Genomic DNA, 25,748 nt, shown 5'->3' with positions numbered 1-25,748 from the left:
AAACATGTTTAGCAATTAAATATGTTTAGAAAGTGTGTACAAGATGGTGTTTAGCTTTGTGTTTAGCATCAAAACACCTCATTTACAGTGTATGTAGAACCGGTATAGGCCTATATAAAAGTTGTTTCACAAATTGACGTTTAATTTTATTTTAAGGAGGAGATTGGCATAAACAATGGCGTACCCATGTGGGGTAGCTTTTCTGTGAGAGGTCTTGGGAGGGGATGAGGGAGGAAGAGTTGGAGGAGGGGATATGGAGAATGAGAGGGGGACTGGAGGAAATAAATAAATAGAAGTAAGTAAATAGAAAGATAAGAAATATGACAGGAATGAGAGGGGAATAAGTAAGAGGTGATGGAGAAGGGAAGGGAGAAATGGAGAGGGAGTGATACTTAGCATGGAAAAAATAAGTACAGAGAAAGGAAAAGAAAGGAATGATAAATAATGATTATTATAGAAACTAAACACAGCCCTCGCCCCCAGGCCCAACACTAACAGCACTATAGGCAGCCATTCAATGATGTCAACGGCTTTACGCGTTACGTAATTAAACCGCCCAGTCAGATGTAGCCTACTTCACACCTGAAGCTCAAGTCACCCAATTTCGAAAATTGGACGTTGAATGTACACGCTCATGAATATTGATTGGTAACATTTTCCAATATATCAGCGCTCAAATCGGACACAATAGAACAATAGACCCTGCAGTGCGTAATCTATCATTGCAGACGTAGACATACATATGTGATGAGTGCAACCTGCTTGTAGTGCAGGGCGATATAGTCAAAATTGTATCATGGAATAATATATTGGAAATGGCAAAAGCTCATTAGCATGTGCCACATTTTTATTTAAGTGAATAGATTCATCAGGTTTGTACATCAAATCAATTAGTAATTTTGATGCCAAAACCAGTAAGTTTTTACTTACTTATAATTATTTCGTCCATCTCGTCGGAGGACTTCATCAGATGTGAGCATCTGATACACTTTCCCGGAAAACTGGTTTCCGGTTGTGAGTAGTCTTACTTCCAGTCTTCAAAAGTGGGTCAAAAACCTGACTTAGGAAATAAGTAATAACTTAATAAGTAATAACTTAACTAATTATATTTCGTACATTTATTATTTGTCTTACATTGGATGTACAGTATGTCCCTGAAAGAACTGTATCGTCGGGAACTGATTTTTTGGGTAACTTAATGCATAAACCAAACGTAACAAAATAGCTGGTTATGTTGAGGTACATATCAGCTATCACATACTTTTTGAATTTGACAATTGACCATACCGTTCCTGAAATATAAGAATTTTGCGAAACTCCCTCATTTTCAAGCCTTTCCACGGAGTCGATATCTATCAATGACACCACTGCAGACGCATTATGCGCTGATAATGCGCAGTGATTAGGCCATCTTAATTTAAAAGAAAAGAAAAAACCACAAGGCAACTATTTAAACTACTTAATTACTTTACTTAATTACTTAGATATATTATAAAATAATAGTATTGCACAAAAATGAACGATATGTACATTTAAGCCATAATGTACGATCTTATAATATGATTTTTTTTTTCAAATATGATTTTTTTGCATATTTGTAATGTTTACACATGTCCTAACTTGCACCTAAATGGAATCAGCCAAATTTGTTGTCTTTGTAGGTCAACAGAGCAAAGTCCGACATATTATGATAATTTAAAAATTATGATAATATGTCCTCCCATAGAATTGCATGTTAAATGGCCAAAATAATCAGTGGGGTTTCTTTCACCTTACCATGTTATTTCAACTTAAAATGGATAGCAACCCTTCCCGGTAGTTATTACTAATATTATTTCAACATTTTGAATAAAGTTTGACGGAAATCGTACATTAAGACTAGGGGTCTGTTACCGTCAAGCAAAATTTTAAATATGTGGACAAACTCAAAAAAATAGAAATCCTTGATTCTTTTAGCATGGAAAGGGTTTAGGGGGGACATTTTAAAAATGACATTTAAAAAGTTGCATTTGGCCTGTTGGCATGGTAACGGACAAAACAAATATTAGTCGAAAATGACCAAAATTTACAATTTTCATTTTTGAAAAAGGCAAAGTTTGGTCGAATGCCACAAATATATAAGATGTGATATAATTTTTAATTTTTTTCTTCAGATAGGGGCATGCTTTGGTAGTCCTTGCAAATGAAGAAAGAGCTTGTCACTCTTTTAAAAGATCCTTTAATTTTAAGTAGAAAAACACATTTTTGGGCAAAATTGTAAATGTCATTTTACCCCAACATTGAAGGGGTGTAACTGTAAAGAAGAAGTTGATATTTTGTAATTGTATGGTGGCATAGCTAGAGTGAACCCTTGCTGACAGATATATAGTTTCAAAAATTGGGGTCTCAACTTCTAAATAAGTTCTGGCTTTTAAAAGTACCAAGTTTTTGAAAAAATGTGTATTTTTTAAGGGGAATTTATGGCAAAAAAGACAAGTTTCGCTCAAAAGGATTGTGTTTAAATAACCTTAATGAAATAATTATTGAATATATTTCTATTGATGAAAAGATTAAGTGACTTCTTAAATTTGAGTCTCAGTTTTAAATGGTACAAACAAGCTATATTATACATACAGGCCTTTTAAGCATGTTAAGCAGATTAGACAGATCGCAGCGCTATTCGAATACAGATAGAGGGCAGCGCTTGGAAGACAGGTTGCTTTTAGCATCAGACAGCTAGCTACCCAGTACAAACAACAGAGTTCACCAACTTTACGAGAACACCAATCAGGGGCTGTGCAATAATGATAAGCCCTGTAGGAAGGGTAAATATGGGGGGGGGGTGTCCAAGAAAGTTTGGCAACCCCCAAAAAGGGGGGAGCAATTTTGGCAGGTCAAATGAACCTATACCATGGTTCCTAGCCGTCGCAGAGGAGCTCATAGGGTAGTGTCAATATAGGCCTACCGGTATAAACGACATATCTGATTTGCCTAGGTTTTTGTAAGTTTGCCACTGCTTTTAGCATCAGACAACTAGATACCCGGTACAAACAACAGAGTTCACCAACTCTACGAGAACACCAATCAGGGGCTGTGCAATAATGATTTGCCCAGGTTTTTGTTTGCCACTGCAAGCTAGGTGGTGGCAATGGACATTGGAACACATTTACGGGGCAGACTATACTACAGACACGCTCTGATAAGGGCTTAGAAAAACAGTGCAGAAATGTTCAAATATGCCAAATTCTTTGCTCACTACGGTACGCTTGCATTATACATGTACATCTAGACCATTATTATAAGGTTTGCAAATTGGGAACTCAAACATAATTATGTCATGTGCGGGGGGGGGGGGGGGGGCAAAGATTTGTTGGCAGGCCGGAAGGGGCAAGCAATTCTTTTTGGCACGCCGTTTGGAAGTTTGCCACTGCTTTTAGCATCAGACAGCTAGATACCCGGTACAAACAACAGAGTTCACCAACTCTACGAGAACACCAATCAGGGCTGTGCAATAATGATTTGCCCAGGTTTTGTTTGCCACTGCAAGCTAGGTGGTGGCAATGGACATTGGAGCACATTTACGGGGCAGACTATACTACAGACACGCTCTGATAAGGGCTTAGAAAAACAGTGCAGAAATGTTCAAATATGCCAAATTCTTTGCTCACTACGGTACGCTTGCATTATACATGTACATCTAGACCATTATTATAAGGTTTGCAAATTGGGAACTCAAACATAATTATGTCATGTGCGGGGGGGGGGGGGCAAAGATTTGTTGGCAGGCCGGAAGGGGCAAGCAATTCTTTTTGGCACGCCGTTTGGAAGTTTTAAGCTTAGCCCTCAACATCAGGAAGCATTTTAAGTTTCATCTCCAGCAGATGGATCTTCAGGGAATTCAACATCAGAAAATGTTAACCAAGAAACATTTGAAAATCATCATCATCATGAACTATGTGCTGCTTTTAACATCAGGCAGCTACTAGTACTAACCCAGTACAATCAACAGTGTTCACCAATTCTACGAGAACACCAATCAGCAATAGGAAGTATGTGAAGCTTTATCTTCAGTAGATGAATCTACTAGCTACGGTGGATTCAAGAGGTTTTGCAAACGCTATTCAGTTACCTAAGGAAACATGTACATCGACATACATAAAGCATTGAAGCATTGACGCTAGTAGCTCACATTCAGTCAGGAAAATATGACAAAATTACAAACATCAAAATTAAAAAGCATTCTAGCCAAGATAAGAGGAAATACAAACGGACAGCAATGCATTCTTTCTGAATCAGAGATATGATTAGGTCATGAATTGGCCCTAAAGGTTATATACCACTAATAGGCCTGGGCGATACATGGAAATACGACGAGTAACTATTTGTTTGCATGCCATCTGAAAAGACTGCTTTAAATTCGCTGAAATTGACCAAGTAATATAGCCAAAAAAGTACTTTTTAGGGTTTGATGCTTCAAAATGGTATATTTTCTCTCATTATATGACATTTTTGTTGTAATAGTACCAAAATTCATACGCACGGCTACGGTTTTTAGTAAATATTCGCCCTACCATATTGTAACTTTCAGCTTCGAGTGCGCACTGCCATTTTGAGGTGTTTACGGTTTAGTGCGTTAAAACAAGAAAAGTCTCAGGTCAACCTATGTTGAGTTTTTGATCATTTGGCATCTAAATCATATAGTTTCACCTGATATTAGTGGCATTTAACTGTGAGAGTTCTGAATATGAGAAACGTCCACCCGAAATTAGCCATTTTGCCATTGAACCCTGTGTAATACATAATTAGTGGTATTTAACCTATAGTCAGCAAGAAACAAACAAACCCAATTTCCAAGAAGCATAAAGAATTTATTATTGATGGGTATGAGCATGGAGAGGTCACTGGGAATCCGGGCTGGGAATAGAGAGACCCTTCTGCTGTTGCTAAGCAAATGCGTTTTTTGGCGGATGTAAAATAGCAACAAGAGGGCATTTAGCATGTTTAGCAGGCCTACATCTGAGACGAGTATCTGACCCCACAACACACAAGTAGTTTTTTTCCGAGAGATCAATGATGAACTTGCAGATCCTGCAGATACAATGGTATATCAAGAGTGCCTAAAGCAAACGGTGCAGAAACCAGAACTTTATCATCCCATTACTCCTATTACTTAAATTTGGGGACAAATAGATTATTTAGGAGAACAAGATGACAAACTTAGCAGTGTCAGCATCAAAACTCTCACAGACATCTGTCAGGCACTGTTCATGATCTCATTAGAAAATCCCACACATGAGCGACTCCGTTTATAATTCTAACAACAATCTACACAAAGTAAAGACTTGAGCATCACTTTATGATGGGTTGGCAATGGCTTCACCATGTCCACATTTAACTTTTTAAAAAAATGTGACATTGCATTTTAAAAACAATAATTCAAGTGCATTGTCCAGTCCCCCATGTTTTTATAAACATTTTTCTATTGTTTTGTACAATGTTTGATCTTTCTTACATTTGAGATTTGTTTTCAGTATCATGCAGTCTTAGAACTAGATTTATAGATAACATTGTATAAAACAAAGAAAAATGTTACTTGGTATGTCAGTTGCTGTTGTTGCTATAAACCCCAGATAAGGTAGAAACAACTGGTAAAAAGGACTTTAATATTATAAATCCACGACATTATCACATTCTCATTATGTTAAAACCATATTTAGATTATTGGTGAGGTATTTCAGATAAAGTCAATCAATGAGTCCAGTAGTGAATATAGGCCTAAATAAGAAGTAGAAATGATTATTATACATGGAAAACCCCTAGCCTACTCCAGAGTAGTGACCAACTGAAATATAATGTGTTTTATTTGGTTTCAATAGTTATAATCGATTTATCCATTGTTTAGGAAAAGTAGAGATTGTAAAAGACAGATAACCACCACCAAGAAATTAATGCCCATGGTAACCATTTTGCGCCCAACTTTGCACATTTTTCATGCATTAAACCATATGGCTGGGGGAGGGGTCACTGGCAGTTTACTAAGTGAAAATTACTTAAATAAATGATAACCAATGGTTATGATGAGTCAATGAACTATTCTGGGTATGTTATTTGCAAATCACAAGCCAATAAAGGATTTTTTATACTGTGAAAGTGCTATGTAATTAGCTCATTTTTATCGAAAATAGCGAACTTTCTTCAAAGTAAAACTTCGTTATGGGGTAAAGACCCCAATTTTTTTATTGGTTGGTTGATCATCCCCATTCATAGTCATTCTCATCCAACCCCTGACTTTAATCAGCAAACTTCTTCTTGAGAGTTATTGAATTTCAAAGTTATACCACTTTTACTAATGAAAAAAATTGCAAAAAGAGGGATTTTGCATTGCATATTACACAATATTCTAGGTGGGTGAGAAAACTGGCAATACTATTTTTGTAACGTCTAATACATAGGTATTTATCAGCAGCAATTTCAATTGTTCCATACTTCTAGCAATTTCATTAGTGCTAGCTAGAAAATGTGTCTTTTTCGAACTGTAAAATTGAAAAATGAACTTTCCTGGGGCAATCTTCAAAGAACCGTTACCATGGCAACAAGGGATTTTCGAATTTTGATCAAGTTACAAAATCATTAGACCCAAATACCTTTCCTATCACAAGATTTAGGCAAATTCCATGAACCTTTATTTTTGGCTTTGTCCGCACATTGCTGAATTGATCCAGACCCCCAGTCTTAAGTCTTTAATCGTCACACATGTTCAGTTTTCAAATGGTGCCAGGTTTGCGTCCAATCATCATAAATATAGGGCAGCTTGTTGTCACCGTTGTCTCCTCAGGTAAAGTTTGAACATTCAATGCTTGCAGGAACCTGTATGGAAGGGCAATAATTAAAGCAATAATGTGTGATTTGCATAAAGAATAGATTCTTATTTAATTGTTTGTTTTCACTGATCACATTATCCCCTTTTAATTTCGAGCCAAACAAATGAGATATAGCGAAGAAAATTGCGATCCATTCCAACGCCTACAATGCGTGTACTACGCTCGCCGATCGTATTACATGTAACTGCACGGAGCATCGCGTTCGACGTGTGTACATACAAACTGGCATCCACGGTACATGCTAGCAAGTACTCGATCGTTGAACTCTGAATAAAACCGGGTCGACCCGGTTTTAATACAAAAAGTTAAATTTTACTGTTATTAAAAGCACTTCAGGCTTACGTGGTATTTTAGTATACCACTGGTTATAATTATGCAAAAAGTAGAAATCCGAGTAAAATTGAGGGCGTCGCTGTGAAGCAAATCACACATTATGGCTTTAAATGTCAAATGATGCGTTGTACATGCAAGGTACAAAGGCTTTACTTTACTTTGTATCATCGGCAGTTAAGACTTAATTTAAATTAAGGTAACGTTTCAGTATCAAATCGCGCCCGATAATCTAACTGTGCTGAGCGTATAAACCAGTGGCGCAAAAAGATTCCAACAAGCGCAACAAAGAGACAACACAGTTTCTTCAATGAAGCGTTATTTAAAGCAGTTTTTATTTCAGTTTTTACTTCTCTGTACTTTTCATAACTTTCATTTTATTTGTCAGTTCATTTGTTTCAGTTGTCTTTTGTTCCTTTTGTTTTAAATTAAAGCCAAACGCATAAATTAGCCAATCACCACTCTCAAACCAGATTTGTGGTCTGTAGAGTTTTGAATAGGCCAGTTTGTCACTTTTAAAACTGGACCTATTAAATTGCCTGTAACTTTACTTCTTGAGGTCACATTGGATTCAATGTGGTGTCATAATGTACAAGATTAGGTAGTTTAAGAAAACAAATTTACCCCAATATTGTTCAGTTTTGAAATTATTTTTCCAAGCAACTTTATTTGCACGATTGTAGTGCATATAAAGTGAAATCTCTTGAACTACAAGCAATTCAAAAAAGGTTGACAGCCTTGGGAAGCTATGTCGTAATTTTTTTAGACAGGTCCAAACTCGATTATTTCTTGGCCCAGATTTTTGGCTCAAATAAATCATTTTCTGTATTCTGCGCGATGACATCATTGGACAGACTGACCCACTGACAGAATGTCGCAAAGTATAGATGACGTAATAGACCTGCCATGTTTAGCATACCTTGTATGTAAGGGAGTTATTATGTCATCGTTAGGGTTCTCCCTGTGGAAACGCTGATAGGCAGTAAAGCTGCTGATAAATCCTGTCAAACTTGTTAGAGTTAAGTCCATCTGGGATTCCATTGTCACTCTGTGTAAAATACAATTGATATTGTCATTAAGATATGCATTAATCTCTATTCTTCGAAATTATCTGTTTGAATAAATCACTATTGTTTCAACCAATTATAAAAATTTAAAGTCGTGCAAATCCATTAATGCTCATATATTTAAGAAGAATTTGAAAACAAAAGCCTTGTTGTATGTAGGTATGGGTTGGGGTGGGGGTGTGTATGTATGAAATGCTAGGGGGGTGCCCGGGGTGTGTGGGGATGTATGTATGAAATGCTCTCACAAGTTATACGAAGTTAAACAAAATTGTATCACGTTTTAAAAGTTGCAGTAAACCATCATTTAAGGGGTGAGGTATGAACGTTTAGACAGTATTTATTGTGGGGTATTAGAGCACATCAGACATATCGAATCGCATTCCGAATACGAAGAAAGTCCTTCTGATATCAAATAATTTTGATATTTTGAAATTCGCAATGTAATACACATTTTATGGCAAATGATTAAAAATTGGTATTTTTCATATTTAATAGTACTACTCGAAGTAAACTTTATAAATCTGATGATTTATACTTAAAGTGTTTGTAGGTGGGATGAAAAACCGACGATCAATTGAAAATTTGGACCTTTCGTATTGAAGATATGGATTTTTTCCCCCAAAACACCAAAAAAATAGGTCTTTTGGGAAAAAATCCATATCTTCAATATGAAAGGTCAAAATTTTCAATTGATCGTCGGCTTTTCCTCCCAACTACATACACTTTAAGAATATGTCATTATAGTCCAGTCAATCTACAAATTAGTGGTGTCACCCACCAGTAATTGCAACAGAATTTTTTTCACTTTTATACATTTTAGAGATGTCAAATTTTCTTAAAAATGGTCTCAATGTGTTCGTCCTTTAAAAACATTCCAGAATAAGAATAGTTTGCCATATCTTGGATGCTTCGTTACCTAGGTAGCAGGGTAAAAGAGGTGATTGACCATTGAACTCTATTGACCCCGACCTAGTTTTCGATGTTACGCATGTAATTAAACAACCTAAACAGTGCAAATATTCTTTAAATTAATTATGTTTGCAAGCCGAACAATTTGAGACCATTTTGGTTAAAATCAGACAATTTTTAGTTTTTTGACCTCTGTTGAACCCAACATTTGACCTTTGACCTTTTCGGTTATAACTCAAGAACCGTACATCACAGGTATGGCAAACTATATTTTTGATGATTCCTTATGACTAGAGAAATTTGACCCCTGTATGACCTTTTCCCGCCAAAAACTACCTTTCCACCAAGTATATTTTAGTATACTTTTTGTATGCTGTTCAGGGGACATCTCTGACATTCATAGGAGTGAAAAAAATTCTGTTGCAATTAGTGGTGAGTCAAAACCCACTTTGACTGGACTATTAGATTTATAAAAATTTACTTCGAGGACTGTTATATATCAAAATGTAAAAAATATCAAATTTTAATAATTTGTCATAAAATTTGTATTACATCGTGAATTTCAAAAAATGAAAAATATTTGATATCAGAAAGACATTCTTCGTATTCAGAATGCAATTCGATATGTCTGAGGTGCTCTCATGTCCCACAAAAAATACTGTCGAAACGCTCAAAACGCTCATTCCAGATCCCTTAAGATAATATAATTATTTGAATAAATCACTATTGTTTCAACCAATTATAAAAATTTAAAAACCATTAGGTAGAATGACACATTTTTCATCGTCAGTGCTAAAGTCGTGCAAATCCATTAATGCTCATATATTTAAGAAGAATTTGAAAACATACCTAGCTTGTTCCCATATTGACTTGTCTTTGTTCATTCTTTGCTCTGTAGTGTATTAGTTTTGTTTGTATCATCACACCCGCTGAGGTCTTCATGAAATGGCGGGCTACAAAAGCCTTGTTGTATGTATATGTGTAGGGGGGGTGCCTGGGGTGTGTGGGGATGTATGTATGTAATGCTAGGGGGTGCCTGGGTGTGTGGGGATGTATGTATGTAATGCTAGGGGGGTGCCCGGGTGTGTGGGGATGTATGTATGTAATGCTAGGGGGTGCCCGGGTGTGGGGATGTATGTATGTAATGCTCTCACAAGTTATACGAAGTTAAACACAATTTTATCACGTTTTAAAAGCTGCAGTAAAGCTAGGAATCTAGTTGTGCATCTTCATTGTTAAAATCTTGCAAATCCATTGATGCCATGAAATTGAACGAGCAGTGTAACAACATTTGACCATGTTTTGAAGTTGCCGCAACTCATCTTTTACAAAAACCCAACATACCATTCATATGCGCTTAATTTCAGTGCTCATAGAGAATTGATTATCTTGCAGTTTAAATTTGTATTCTCCTTTTTTCTGTGCCTTAATGTGGAAACTGTCTATTGATTGATAATTAATGTTAATTTTTAAATCAAAAACAAAATCTTGTAAGAATATTTCCCGGCCCCCCAACTCAACACAAAAGTTGACAACCATGAGAGTTACCAAATTGCATGGTGTAATTTTTTACCAGTAGCAAGGACCGTGAAATTGGCAAAAATTGGGGTATTTAATTTGCATTGTCCGTGAAAATTGACAGTGAAATCAGCAAAATAGGGGTATTTAATTTGCGCTCTCAGCGAAATTTGGATAAAAGGGGTACTTGAGAAAATCCAGAAATTTTATGTCAATATTTAGTGTCATTGATAAGGGGTGTTTGAAACTCTAATCACTAAAAAGGGGTGTTTGAAATTCTGGTCATTGATAACCCCCAAAAAGGGGTTATTTTTGGCCAAATTTTGTCCTCGATTTTGGATGAAAAAGGGGGTAAATTTGATGAAAAAGAGGTCTTTGAAATATTTGGTAAATCTCATGGTTGTCAACTTTTGTGTTGAGTTGGGGGGGGGGGGGCGGGGAATATTTTGGATACACAAACATGAAACCACAAAACATCCACGCACTTAACAAAAACAAGGATGTGGCGGTAAGTTATTCTTTGCTTGCTCAAATTAGAAATAGACAAGTGTTTGGGATGCCGGTCTGGGATGGTTCAGAAACTATCTAAGCAACAGAAAGCAATATATTTATTATAATTCTTATAAATCAGAATCACGCGATATTATATGTGGTGTTCCGCAAGGATCAATCCTGGGTCCACTTCTATTTTTACAATTGGATTAAAGCTAATAAATTGTCAACAAATGCCACCAAAAAATTCTGGACCTATCAAGAATATCCACTCTTGTATTTGGAAGAAACAGGCTTTTCAATAAACATCAAAATTGATGGGTACCAATCATTTTGATACACCCTGTAATACATGTATATCACAGTCACCTTAGAAAAAAGTAGGAAGAAATCCTCTTGACTGTCTCGATTTCGTACAATTGAATGCTATGTAGAAAGAAGTGCTGTGGCACTGATTCATGGCTCTCCTCTAATAAGATGAGACAAACGGTTACACAAACCAGATTACTATGTACTCAATAATTCGATAATGGCATCGATGATATTGTTATGAGGCTTATATTTTGTAAATGAACAAGTACGCATGGTAGAAAAGTTACCAGGTCATAATTAGTTGTACCTTTCAAAATCTGGATATGGTATAGCAAGATCTACATAACCATTTTGTCTGGTGGCATGGACTGGGTCATTCCAATAAGCTGCTAATGTTTTCCATGTGCACTGAAATAATGAATAAATTAATAAATTAACACAAAAAATCAATGTAAACAAGATATTGCAAGTATTAGGTGTTAGGCCAAAACAAAAACACATTTGTTTCCTGTAGCCCGCGCATTTCGTTTTCGCGCATTATACCCACATGCAGAGCATGCAGGGTATCTTCTTATCCATAGCACTTCTGGAAATGTTGAAATTGATTATGATAAGCCCCTAAAGTTAAAGGGGCATTTTGTGATCCACATCCTCATCCCCCCACTTTTCACAAACAAATTGACATTTTATGGTTACATAATGTTTATGTACAAAAAATTTCTTGCAGATTAATTCGTTTAATAGCAAAACTATTGTCAAATTTCTATTTCCGCAATTACAACACGGTGGCTTATGGAGCAATACACATGATCATGCATGACTCGCAAACGCAAAATCGGAATCAACTGAAATTATGGGAATAAGCATTTATCGTAGATATATACTGCAAAATATCATAAAAAGAAGATGCTGGGATCACAAAATACTCCTTTAAGTCATCGCCTAGTTACAAATGGGACCAAGTTTCAGAAAGTGAGCAGAGGAGGGGGCATTTTTTAAACTTGCTTATTTCTTTACGTTGTCAACGTGTTTTTTTTGTTTGTTTGTTTTGTTTGTTTGTTTTTGTTGGATTGTGCTATACCCACATCCTTATATATCTTTGTCAGCTCCTTGGCCACATCAGCATCTTCATGTACCAATACATAGTCACCACGGGAGTAGACAGCTAACACACCATTTGGAGTAAGGATACGATCAACCTCACGGAAAAAAGCATCAAAGTTGAACCAATGAACAGCTTGAGAACAGGTTACCAGATCTACTGACTTATCAGGCAGAGGAATATTCTCTGCATCTGCAGTACTGGAAGAAATTTGGTTTGTATTAAATATTACAATAAAACGATTCTTTTACAAATGTAATTATGTCTTATGTTTGTTTAAGGATGCTCGAAAAAACTAATGGTTGAATTTTGGTTTTGTTTCAGCATCTGTTCTACTTTACAGTGAAAATTAGCAGCATAAAATGTCACGGTATATATTATATAATTCAGTCCGAAGTGCAAATGTCCTATATCTGGGGGTTCGTCAGTCCAAAAGTCATTTTAGGTTCGTTAGTCAGAAAAAAACTTCACTTTTCCGAAAAATACAAAACACGTCGCAAGTCCGACACTTCATCAGTCCGAAGTCTTCAGTCGGGCCGAAGAGTCTTTAGTCCGAATCTAAAAAGCGCGTCTTTAGTCCGAATCTATTGATGGCTAATACCTAAGAATCTTGGTTGTTGTTGTCGTTGTTGTTATTTGATGTTGTTTTTAACATATTTTGTCCTTCACGTACGCCACTTATGTGTTGCGACCGACGCTATTGTTAAAATGGTAAAAAAGGGTTTTTTTAAGTTACAACACGACTAATGTTATGAAGGAATTTTCTCACAAAGCAATGGGAGGCCTACACGTCAAACTGGGTGAGGTACAAGCAAAATGATTTATTTCGCAAAAATTCTACTGTCCCTGAATTGACTTACGCATATTCAATATTTCTCAACGTATTCACGCGTCTTCCCTCGTTGATTTGCGCCGCGCTGATGTCATAGCCTATCACTTTTTTGAAGTACGGCGCCAGACCAACCGTGCTCTGTCCCGATCCGCAAGCAACATCTACCGCCACGTTCAGAGGTGTTTGTTTCTGTGAACAAAATGTAAGCAGCTTTGTCTTGATTATTATAAGCATATCCTTAAGAAATTAATGTTATGAACCAAAAATAACTTAAACAGGATCCGAACTCTACTCCAATCACCGGTTAATGTTTGATTATCAGAAAAGAGAGCAAGATGATACGCCAACTTGATGTGGGGAAACAAGTAAAGCTCCCAGTGGTATGCATAGGGGACAACAAACAACATAATATATATATCAGATGTAGGCCAAAAATACTAACTCAACGGTCCACAGACGTATTAAGGGTGCAGGTTATAGGAATAATGACCAAACAAACGTGTTTATGTCATAATAATAATTTCAACCCTTCCACAACTTCAGCTGTGTAACTTACACAAATTCCCACTAAAAATTGGTTCTTTTAAAATTAGAAAATAAATTAAAAATATCCCTGGACTTTTTGTACTGATCATACTATAGACGATCTGATCAGACTATACTATTCTGATCACACTTTTGATTAGCCTGACATGTCGCGTCATGGCCAGGCAATTTGTCTGTATTATGCTCCTTGTTCCTTCCCTGGGAATATGCGCGCGCATCATGTTTTGTTCAGGGCCCGTGCTTTTAAAACTCCCGCCACATCACAATACGGCCATTGGACAGTGTAGTGGTCGTATGCAGTTTGCTGAACATGCTGAAGCATATCAAAAGACCAGTCCTTTTCTAATCATTCCTTGCGCCGAGAGGTGCGAGATATTTATATAATATTGAATGGCTTTGAGTGTGATACAAGAATATATTGCACGAGATAGAAAAATATTGCACGTGTCGAAGACATTCCTGAGCGAAGATATTGAGTTCGTAAGTTATGGTATTATAAAATTGGAAATTGAGAAATCGGCCTTTAAAAATATTATTGACAGTCCCTCATTTCAAATATTTAGTTTTTGTTTCTCTTTTGTTCAGAAACCAAAAATCAAGAGATTAAAAAGTAGAGCTGATCTGGTCTGCATTCATAACACTATTATGCTGGGAGGACACAGTATAGGGTATATAACCAGAAGTATACAATAGCCGATTGTGCTAACATAATTATTATCATGATTGATATCGGAAATCTATCCCGCGGACGACAGTTGATGCTCTCTGTCGAAGGTAGGTGGCATATTACACTCACGAGTTCTAGGCCTAGAAATCATATACATGCGCGTATATTGAAGGATGGGGCGGGGTGGGGGATTTGTTTGTTTGTATGAAACATAAACGATGCATGGAGATGATTTGATTATGAATTAGTTTATTATCCCCGCACTACGAACTTACACACTATACTGCTGTATCTAAATACTCGACAGCTTTGTAAGGTCAAACTTTTCACTGTGAGGTTACCACGCTTGCGCGTAAGCTGTTTTGTGTGACCTTTATGCTAATTCAGTGACCCGTGTTCACTCATGCTGCCCTGCACTTCCTGCCGTGAATCAAATCATCCTCCAGACACGCTCCATAAGATATGCTAATGCATGGAGTACAAAGAATTACTTTGATCAATACCAGTTAAACAGGTGATTGGTATTGTACTCCATGCATTTGCATATTATCTGGAGCGTGTCTGAGGATGATTTGGCCAGTAAAAATAAAATGTTTCTCGTCCGGGTTTAAAAAGGAGGAATTTATTTTATTGTTCTGGTAGGTCCGCCCCCGCTAGTGATCACAGAACCATCCAGAATTGTTTCTTGCATATTAGCAAGGCTATAGAAAACATCTCAACTTCCAAGACATCTTTCTTCCAAAGTTTTGACTGAATTTTAAAAACTGAAAATAAATTTGAAGCGGCCTCAAAAAAGGAAGCGGAAGGGGACGAGAAACATGTTTTATTTTTATTCGGCCTTATGATCTTCCGTGCAGTAGAAACGGAAAATCCGAAATATTACTCAAATTTGGTCCAACTTTGGCCTAAATGTAACACAAAAATCGAAAATGTAACACGTTGAAACTAGCACAGTGTTATACTGTGTAGTTTTCCGATGATGCAAAAAATCAAAGTATTCATCGATAAAATCCAAGAAATTGTGAATCTTGCGATGAAATTTATACATCAAAATGTTTCAGAATTGTCAACTTGCCTAAAAATTCCGTTGATCAAAAACATGTGCCCTGAAAAATGTCATTATTTTCCTTATCTCTTCACCGATTTTCAAGGTTTAAAAAACTTCGTGTAGATTGCCATTTTGTCTAAATGGGAGTAGAAAGTTGTCAGATTCAAAACATTATTCAACCCTCAAAGACCTTTCTAAAATCCCCGTGCCGAACACACGAAGATTAAAAGTTCGGCTGGTCACTCGGCAAACATCGGCAGAAACTCGCTGAGTCGACTGTGATTGGTCAAGCGGCTGGAGCATGCGCGAGTAATTTAACAAGCATTTGGATACAGTAATATTTGTAGTGCCCCGGGAAGCACAACCCATACCTCTTTAAGAGGGGGGTGATCTCTGACCAAAGTTTTTAATACTTGTGGAAATCATTGTAGTGACATTGTGTGAGTGGGAAAATGACCTTTATTTCGTTAAATTTGGGCATTTTACCCCCTGGACATGGCTTCTTAAGTTTTTCCGTTTTTGCCCATTTTAGTGCATTGTAATGCATAGCGTTGTGAGATGATAATAATTTGTGGGTGGCTTCAAAACACAACTGCCGCTTGACCGGCAGTTAGTGGCGGTTGAACCGCATTCCATATTGTTAGAACAATAGAAACCGGCCCTAACAGGGTCGAACCGGGCGGAGCTAGCAACTGGCGGATGAGTTTGGAAGCCCTCCCTATTAATAATGTGAACTTATGATTATTGTTTATAGTGCTCTCAGACTAATGAATAACAAGAATCAGCATAGCATTTATAAAAATAAATTGAACAAAACTTTTGTTACTGTTGGTAAGGGAGTGTTCAGAGATGTTTTTATGAAAGGGGTTACTTGGATTCTGAATTTTAATCTCTTTAGGAACCGAAGAAAAATTCACATATTTTTTTTCAGGGGCCCCCTTTTTGGCAATGAAAAATTAACGTCAACTCCATAGAAACACAGTATAAACTCATGTTCTACAAGAAAATTAAGGTGATATTTTTAAAGGACCCCCTTCAGAGGGATAAAAAAATTATTCAGGGCCCCTTTTTTGCATCAGGCCCCCCTCTTACTAGTGTTTGTGAACGGACCTTTATTATAGTTTAGCTAATGCGGCCACCTTTTTAAGGTTCAAAAAATTTTGGCTCCAACCCCTCCCACAACAGTATTATTTTAAAAACACTTCCTAAATGAAGAAAATCACTGTAGGGAATCGTAGGTAGTGGGATGTAAACAAAAAACGTTCGGGGGGGGGGTGGAGATAACTTGTACACCAGCCTGGGTAACCACCCACTTTACGCCAGTTCTGAAGTTGGCCATGAGGTTGGAAACAAATCCAAGAAAAGAGACCATGAAGATCTGTAAAATTGTTAATCTGAGACCCGTGATGGGCAATTTTACCCTGGTGATTTTACCTTTTTTCAATTATTTTAAGCCAGTTTACTGACCTTTTTGTTCAGTTTTGATCACGATTTAACATCAAACATACCACTCTAACAGTCCTTTTAACGTTATACCCTATCCAACACTGAGAAAATTAATTTAACCCAGATAATTCAATACACTATGTGAGACTTGCAGAGACCTACAACGAATTTGACATTCTCCATTTTTTAATGTGAGAGGTTACCTGACCAGAACAAAGAGTTACCCCCCCTGTCATGTCCAGCAGCCTGTTGGGGTGGTGGTGGGACTGATCATATTCTTGAAATTACATTGGTGTAATTATCCTTTGTAATCAGTTAAAAACAAGAACTGTCTTTAAAAAAGACAACACCACAGATGAATCACCACAATCATTTTGCATTAATATTAGTACATGTAAGTGTCTGGAATACTGGTAATTAGACAAAATAAATAGCATGTGGGTAGTACCGGTATTTTTTGGTAAATACCACCAAGGACATACATACATGTAGTGTATCAATGCACTCACAACCAATTATCACCCATGATGTGCCGCTCTCTAGAACTGGTCACTACACTTGTATGTAAATCTTTTGAACACCTGACTACTATCAGGGCGTCATTTTATTGCTATTTTGTTGATTGGAGGAAATTTTGACCATATGAATTCAAAAGAATTTTCCTATTTTCATCAAAATGTAATCAATTTGAATGTGTCTGGTGTCAATCTGGACTGAAATGGAGTCATTGCTAGATTTTCTTGATTGCAGCAAATGTCATCCATAAACAAAACATATATCAACCACATTTCATATCTGCCTCAATTCTTCAAGCAGAATAAACAACCTCAATCCTGTTTTTGAAATAGCCACATCTTGATGACCATCACAAGAAAGTCATGAATATGCAAGTAGATCTTTATTGCCAACTTGGGAACTTGTATACTTGTAGCCCAATGTCGTCACAGTATATCACCCAGTTTGGGTTCATGGTCTCGAAATCATTGCAATAAAAATTGTTTACTTCAAATATGGGGCATAAAAACATAATTCTAATATTTACATTTATAAAGTTATGCAATGTGGGCAACTTTTTCAAGGTAGAGACTTGATCCAAGATATAGTACACCCAAATTAAGTGTAAATTCCTTATTTATACCGTGTGGCGGAAAAAACAAAAAGCATTGCGTGCCACCTTCCATGCGTGTTGGTGCAACCCACAAAAAGACATCTATGTTATGACGTCATTGAGACGTCAAATGGGGTGTTGGATTTTTTTTAAATATCAAAAGAATACTTTGAATAATTGATACCAATTTGTAAAATATTCAATGATAAGTGATGTTTAAAGAATAACATGGAAAGAATAATGGTTAACCTGGTTGTAATTCGCCTAATGGTCATATCTACCAAAAAACGTTGACAACGTAAAGAAATCAGCAAGTTTAAAAAACCCACCTCGGCTCACTTTTTGAAACTTGGTCCCATTTGTAAAAGGTACTGATTTCAACTTTATCATATTTATATAAATTTAAAACATTTCCAGAAGTGTTATGTATCTTTAATGTGCAAATGCGATATCTGAAACGACCTAAAAGGTTAATTATTATCTTGTTCTTGCATGGTAAACCAATGTCCTTGTGTTTTGTTTTATAATAATCATGATTCATGATTGAATTAAACAAATAACAAGTAGGCTTGTAATCTTGTGGAAACGCTGTATTCTGTTGAAATAAAATAAAAACACTGATTTGCTGTTGGTGTTCAAAATGGGACCAAGTTTCAAAAAGTGAGCCGAGGTGGGTTTTTTAAACTTGCTGATTTCTTTACGTTGTCAACGTTTTTTGGTAGATTTCTTTTCTTTTTATGAATGTAGCCAATCAGCTCCAAGCTTGGAAAGTCATCAGGTTACGAAGTGCTCCATAAAACGAATAATATAACGAAAAATAGATGTTTGAGATTGCTATTCTTGATTCATGACAATAAAAGATAAATTAACAAAACTTTATCAGTCGTTTATTTTTAAAACTTTCGCGGTTTGTGGTTCTTTGTATCCCTGATGGGCAATCTAGTTGGATATCAATATTGAGCGGCAGTTGTTGTTGATCTTTCGCGGTTTGTGGTCTTAATTTGTTGGATATCCATATTTCACGGCTTGTGGTTCGTTATAATCGATAGGCCTGCGGGCAATCTAGTTGGATATCCAAATTTCGCGGTTTGTGGTTCTTTGTAGCCCTGCGGGGCAATCTAGTTGGATATCCCTATTAAGCGGCGGTTATCGGCGATCTTTTGTGGTTTGTGGTTTTAATTTACCTCATCAAGCCCTGCCCTCTATTGGGAGCTAATTTATAGTTTAAGCTTGTTGGATATCCATATTTCGTGGTTTGTGGTTCTTCGAAGCCCTGTGGGGTAATAGTTGCATATCCAAATTTCGCGGTTTGTGGTTCTTTATAGCCCTGCGGGGCAATCTAGTTGGATATCAATATTGAGCGGCAGTTGTTGGCGATCTTTCGCGGTTTGTGGTCTTAATTTTTTGGATATCCATATTTCGCGGTTTGTGGTTCTTTATAATCGATAGGCCTACGGGCAATCTGGTTGGATATCCAAATTTCGCGGTTTGTGGTTCTGTATAGCCCTGCGGGGCAATCTAGTTGAATATTCTTATTAAGCGGCGGTTGTCGGCGATCTTTCGTGGTTTGTTGTTTTCACCAAGCCCTGCCCTCTATCGGGAGCTAATTTATAGTTTAAGCTTGTTGGATATCCAAATTTCGCGGTTTGTGGTTGTTTATAGCCCTGCGGGGCAATCTAGTTGCATATCAATATTGAGCGGCAGTTGTTGGCGATCTTTCGCGGTTTGTGGTCTTAATTTGTTGGATATCCATATTTCGCGGTTTGTGGTTCTTTATAATCGATAGGTCTACGGGCAATCTGGTTGGATATCCAAATTTCGCGGTTTGTGGTTCTTTGTAGCCCTGCGGGGCAATCTAGTTGGATATCCTATTAAAAGGCGGTTGTCGGCGATCTTTCGCGGTTTGTGATTTGAATTCCTTATCAAGCCCTGCCCTCTATCGGGAGCTAATTTATAATTTAAGCTTGTTGGATATATCCACATTTCGTGGTGTGTGATTCTTTGTAGCGCTGCGGGGCAATCTAGTTGGATATCCAAATTTCGCGGGTTGTGGTTCTTTATAGCCCTGTGGGGAAATCTAGTTGGATATCAATATTTAGCGGCAGTTGTTGGTTATCTTTCGCGGTTTGTGATTTAAATTTGTGACAATTTATAACATTTATTCCAAATATAATTTCAGTATGAGCTGTGAACAGAGCCACTGATAAATTGTTTGTTTGATGAAAAAAATAATATCACCATAGCAATCGGTGTTCAAAATGGTGTTATTCTTGATTTATGACAATAAATTGGTTAATAAAACATTGAAAAAAAAAGTGGTGGGAAGTTTCGAACTTGAGTAAAAACTCATAAATGGATTAGAAGTCCATGGCCTTAACCGCTTCGCCACGGGGACGTCTCGATATAACGACGTGTAAAAGTGGAGTATTTATTAATATGAAGGTATGCTGTGGTCCAGAAAGAATAAAAGAATTGTGAAAAACTTGATTTTTTGGCGAATGGGATCCAGAATTTGTATGGAGGGTATCCAGGAAAATGCTAGGGTATATTTGGAAGTGAATCTCAAAAAGTAGTGCGACAGTGACAGCCATGTATGGCTGTAGCAGTGTCGAAAGATTCTGGATATCAGTATGATTAGCTATGATTTGCCACTAAATTTGGCTATAAAATACCGCGTAAAATGATGCAAGAATGTTTGTTTATTATCAAACAATCGGATTGACTGTAAGATTGGTGTAACTTTTTGAATTAATGAGTTATTAAAATATTACACTTTGGACAGTAAATAAGATTTAGCATGGTTTTAGATATATTTTGTACCCAGCGAAAAATATCATAGAACAATAGCGTTTTGTTTCGTGTAAATATAGTCCCGCGGTGCATCTGTTTATTCTTCTTTATCAGTCGTTTTTTTTAAAACTTGCTGGTCATGCTACCGCTTGACTCTAATACCGAAACATGCAAAAAAACTCAATATCTTCAGACCCCATGTCCAGGGGGTGAAATAACCGAATCGGATGAAACAAAAGGCATTTTCCAACTAACACAATGCCACTACAACTATTTTCACAAGTTTTGAAATAATATCTCACAAAGTGGTTCAGAGATCACCCCCCTATATTATATTATAACCACCTCTTCCCTAAATTACCCCTTTCCCCCTCCTCCTCCCCTACATTCTATATCTTCATCTCGAGCTCTCCTCCCCCTTCTCTTTCACTTCCAATGCTCTCTCTCTCATCTGTTTCTCTCTCTCCCGGCCCATATCCCCCTGCCCTCCAACCACCCCCCCCCCCCCCCCCCCCCCACACACACCCACCCCCACACCCCCACCACACAATCTCTTTCCCCCTCTATCTTCTACCTTGTGCGTAAAATTGCTTTAGTAAAAGTCATTAGGTTATTAGAGGTCATATAATGGCCTTCCATCGATTCTGGTACATGGGATTAAGGACATGAATCGATTTTGTTTAAAGCACCTATACAATTACAATAGTGGCCCCTTTTGTAATGTCGAATGCAAATATTTCGCTGGTCTATATTTTTCACAGGTGAATTAGCCCAGGCTTATTCGGTTTTGTAAACCACGTCTTTCAATGTATATTACCATGCTCGATTTCTCTCCTCGTGAATATTGCACTGCGAAATTTAAACATTTCTTTTGTATACTTAGAGTAGGTAACTTCAAATCAAATAATTTTACGACTCACACCACTTATAAGAAACCAAAACCAAAACCGAAACTGACTGACACAAATGTTCGGTTTTAAACAAAAGGTAGAAACAATGAGTTCGATATCTTATGATTCAAGTGGTTAGGCAGGACAATAGGAAACCACGTGACCAAAACCAAAACCAAAACCAAAACTAAAACTAAATATTTGAAATGAGGCAATGTTGAGAGCAGGAATTACCCTGAAAAAATGTCTCAAAAAATACAAGATGCCAGTTACCGGACAATTTTTTAAACATTAATAACATCACAAATTCGCAACAACCGAAATTGTGAAAAAAATCATCCGGGCAGATTTTTGGTTATATCTCCATTTACGATCCTGCCCAAAAGTGTCTCCTTTTGACATGAAACGTACGTCAAAAATGGTGTCCTAAATATCTTTTTGACAGGCGAAAATAGTAAGTTTTTGCACAAGATTTGCAATTTAAAGAGAATTGACCATTGCTCATTTTAGTGACTCTAGTATATGGACAATATAAGTGTGCCTTTTAATTTAATGACATCACATTTGAAAAATATTTTAAGGAACACTTGAGGTTTTGACTTTTAAAACCTACATTTTGGTCAAAAAATTTGCTTGGATGGATAGGTAGTTTTCAACATATTTTCCACATTCGCCTTGCTATAACATTGAATTATGTTATCTGTTGACCTAGTGACTAAAAGTGTTTTAGGGGGAAGTGTTAGCTTTCGTTTGATATAAAAACTCAATTCTGATTGGATGAAGGGAACACAGGAGGTTTTGACAAAAACCAATCAAACAACTTAAAATACAACCAAACGAAAACACCCCCACACACAAAAAAAACCCAAATCATTTGACATGTCCATCGCATCAAATTGAAAACTATGGGTAATTTGTAAAACTGACCTTTTCTTTGAGGTATTTGATGACTGTTTCAAGTACCTTCGGATCTGCTTTAGGCCTGTATTTGGTGTAAACAGTCGCATGTTCCGCCTCCGCGAACTGCTTGCGAGTAGCCGCGTTCATGTCTTTATCAACGGTAGTCTGAAATACCATAACACAAATTATTGTATGAAGAGTGTTACCAGTGGCGTAGCCAGGATTTTGGAACCGGGGGGCACAACTTGTAAATGTACAAATATTGTTTGGTGCGTTGTATGTGAAATTTAGAATCGTCCAGTGCTCAGAATTTTTACCGTAAGCAGTTTATCAAAAAGTCATGATTCATTTTCAAAATGCTCCTATTCATTTGTGTGTGCAGCTGAAAATCATCCAGCCGTCTGGCAATGTGTGGTCTGCTAATGGCTGCATCCATGGGCTCTACTCGATAATATATTATCGACTATATAAAATCATTGTACAGGACTGCTTAAACTAAAATTTAGTTTAAGCAGTCCTGTACAATGATTTTATATAGTCGATAATATATTATTATATATTAATTACAAAATAAAGTTGTCGATAGATGAACAAATTTGTTCTGCGTATTTTATACATCATTCGGCACGATATGACTCTATTTCCGCAAACAATTTGAATGAAAAAGTGAGTTTTTCAAAAGTGAAAAAAATGACATTGATTGTTTTCAGTGGGAACAGCGTTCATCTGTTAGGCTGTAATGAGCCCGTAGCAAAAAGCAACTTTTCTAGGCATTGTTGTCATGAGCGCGGAAATGTGTCACTTTTGAACCCCCATCATAGTACATTTTGTCATTAAAATGCGTATAGCTAAAGGAACTAACTCACATATGCAAACCTAAAGATATTTCAAAATCGGACTCTCATAAATCGAATATGAACGTACAGCAGATGATGTCTATTAGCCTAAAAAATTGGAAATTCTTTTGAGTGACAAAATAGCATATGCGAATAGAAGTTTCAAAACATGTGAAAGCGGATGGAAATGCTTTGGCGAAGTTCAAACATGCCTTAGATAGCTAGCATAATTCGTTAATTGTTGTTGTTGAGGATTTTGGACATATTTTACACAAAAGTGTAGAAATACCGGTCAACACGAATTGCATGTCATCACACAAAAAGACCATTAATCATTAAATAATTATAAGAGGCTATAGAATTGCCTATGAGCTAACAAATTTGATCATAGAGAGTAGAGAGATCATGCTATTCAGCATCGAAGTGGTTACGTAATTCTCTTGGTTACCGGATCACGCTACTTTGGTATGCCTTCGAGTGCCATATACTTTATGTGGTGATCATTTCGATCGTGGTTCATTACTCTAGCGCGTGATCCCGTTGACATAGTAACATTACGTAACTTCGATACTGAATAATAATAAGCTGTAAACTTTGTTCTTTTCCATTTACAACGTAAATTGCGTTCCTGTGTATTTCCAGGCATAATCCTATAGTAAAATGGCAAACCCTCAAGGTTAAATACCACTAATGCCTGGGCGATACATTGAAATACGACGAGTAACTATTTGTTTTCATGGCATTCGAAAAGACTGCATTAAAATCGCTGAAATTGATAAAGTTATATAAAAAAAAAAGTACTTTTTAGAGTTTGATGCTTCAAAATGGTACATTTTCTCTCATTATATGACATTTTGTTGTAATAGTACCAAAATTCATACGCACGGCTTCGGTTTTAGTAAATATTCGCCCTATCATATTGTAACTTTCAGCTTCGAGGGCGCACTGTCATTTTAAGGTGTTTACGGTTCAGTGCGTTAAAACAAGAAAAGTCTCAGGTTAACCTATGTTGAATTTTTGATCATTTGGCATCTAAATCATATAGTTTCACCTGATATTAGTGGCATTGAACTGTGAGAGTTCTGAATATGAGAAAATTCCACCCGAAATTAGGCATTTTCCCATTGAAACCCGTGTAATACATAATTAATGGTATTTAACCTCAAACAAAAAGATACTCATGCCTTTAGGCCAAAAGAAAAAAAAAAAAAAAAACGATTTGACTCATGCCCCATCGGAGTTTGAAATCTAATGCGGTATGCGTGTTTTTTTAGTCATCAGGTGTCCTGTGGGGTTACCCCCTTGAAAACTCACTGGTTTTGGCTTATTATGTTTTGCCAATAGCAATTTTTTGACAATAAAATAAAAATTGTGAAATAGAATAATTCTATTTTTGAACGTTTTCATCATTATATCCAATGCGCGCGGGGGACATGAGACAAATCTATCTTTTTTTTTTGGCTTTTATTATAAAGGGGTCGATAGACAATTCTAGTGATATTTTACAATTATGTAAACAAGCTACTTACCGATTTCTTCAAAAACTCAAAGTGCTATGTTTCAAAAGTTAAATAATCCGGGCAAAATGTTTTCACGTGGCACATCAAACGCAGATGAAATTCCAAATGAATATAAAAATTCACACGTGCCTCCAATTCATGAATTAAGCCGTCGTGGATAAAGGTCGTTGATGGGTTATCTCAGGCTGACGTACTTATAATATAATTATAATAATATTATCATAAATTACCGATTTGTAATTTATGATTTGTAATTTATGATTTGTATATTATCATAAATTACCGATTTCTTCAAAAACTCAAAGTGCTATGTTTCAAAAGTTAAATAATCCGGGCAAAATGTTTTCACGTGGCACATCAAACGCAGATGAAATTCCAAATGAATATAAAAATTCACACGTGCCGCACAGCTCCCACATTGGGACATCAACAGTTCAACATTTCATCATAACCTTTGCGGAAAATAATTGCATTTTCAATTTTTAATTACTCACTATTAAACACACCTGATTACAAAAAGTGGCATGTTACCAAAATTATCATTTATCACGTTGAAAAAACATTTTTATTTTTGT

At 36.6% G+C, this 25,748-nt stretch overlaps 1 protein-coding gene across 1 annotated transcript; it reads right to left on the bottom strand.

The window, feature by feature from the left end:
- Window positions 1–6,717: 6,717 nt before the first annotated feature.
- Window positions 6,718–25,336, bottom strand: LOC140138782 (putative methyltransferase DDB_G0268948). The gene is made up of 7 exons (XM_072160551.1): window positions 25,183–25,336; window positions 22,845–22,982; window positions 13,451–13,611; window positions 12,574–12,790; window positions 11,796–11,896; window positions 8,110–8,238; window positions 6,718–6,846 (listed from the first exon to the last, which is right to left on the bottom strand). Exons 2-7 carry the CDS (start codon window positions 22,962–22,964, stop codon window positions 6,744–6,746), a joined length of 831 nt encoding a protein of 276 aa, XP_072016652.1. The 5' UTR covers window positions 22,965–22,982; window positions 25,183–25,336; the 3' UTR covers window positions 6,718–6,743.
- Between the last annotated feature and the right edge of the window lie 412 nt (window positions 25,337–25,748).

The sequence above is a fragment of the Amphiura filiformis genome, chromosome 18, assembly GCF_039555335.1.
Source record: "Amphiura filiformis chromosome 18, Afil_fr2py, whole genome shotgun sequence".
In the NCBI taxonomy this organism is placed as follows: Eukaryota; Metazoa; Echinodermata; class Ophiuroidea; order Amphilepidida; family Amphiuridae; genus Amphiura; species Amphiura filiformis.
Note: the sequence above shows the minus strand (reverse complement) of the source record. Positions and strands in the feature narration are given on the sequence as shown.

What these genes read in the sequence shown, in the direction of transcription:
- LOC140138782 (XM_072160551.1), bottom strand. Translation starts at nt 22,964, where the DNA reads ATGAACGCGGCTACTCGCAAGCAGTTCGCGGAGGCGGAACATGCGACT. An exon ending in TCAAATACCTCAAAGAAAAG is followed by an intron (nt 13,612 to 22,844) that starts GTCAGTTTTACA and finishes TTTTGTTCACAG; the next exon opens with AAACAAACACCTCTGAACGT. An exon ending in ATAACTCCCTTACATACAAG is followed by an intron (nt 6,847 to 8,109) that starts GTATGCTAAACA and finishes CCTTCCATACAG; the next exon opens with GTTCCTGCAAGCATTGAATG.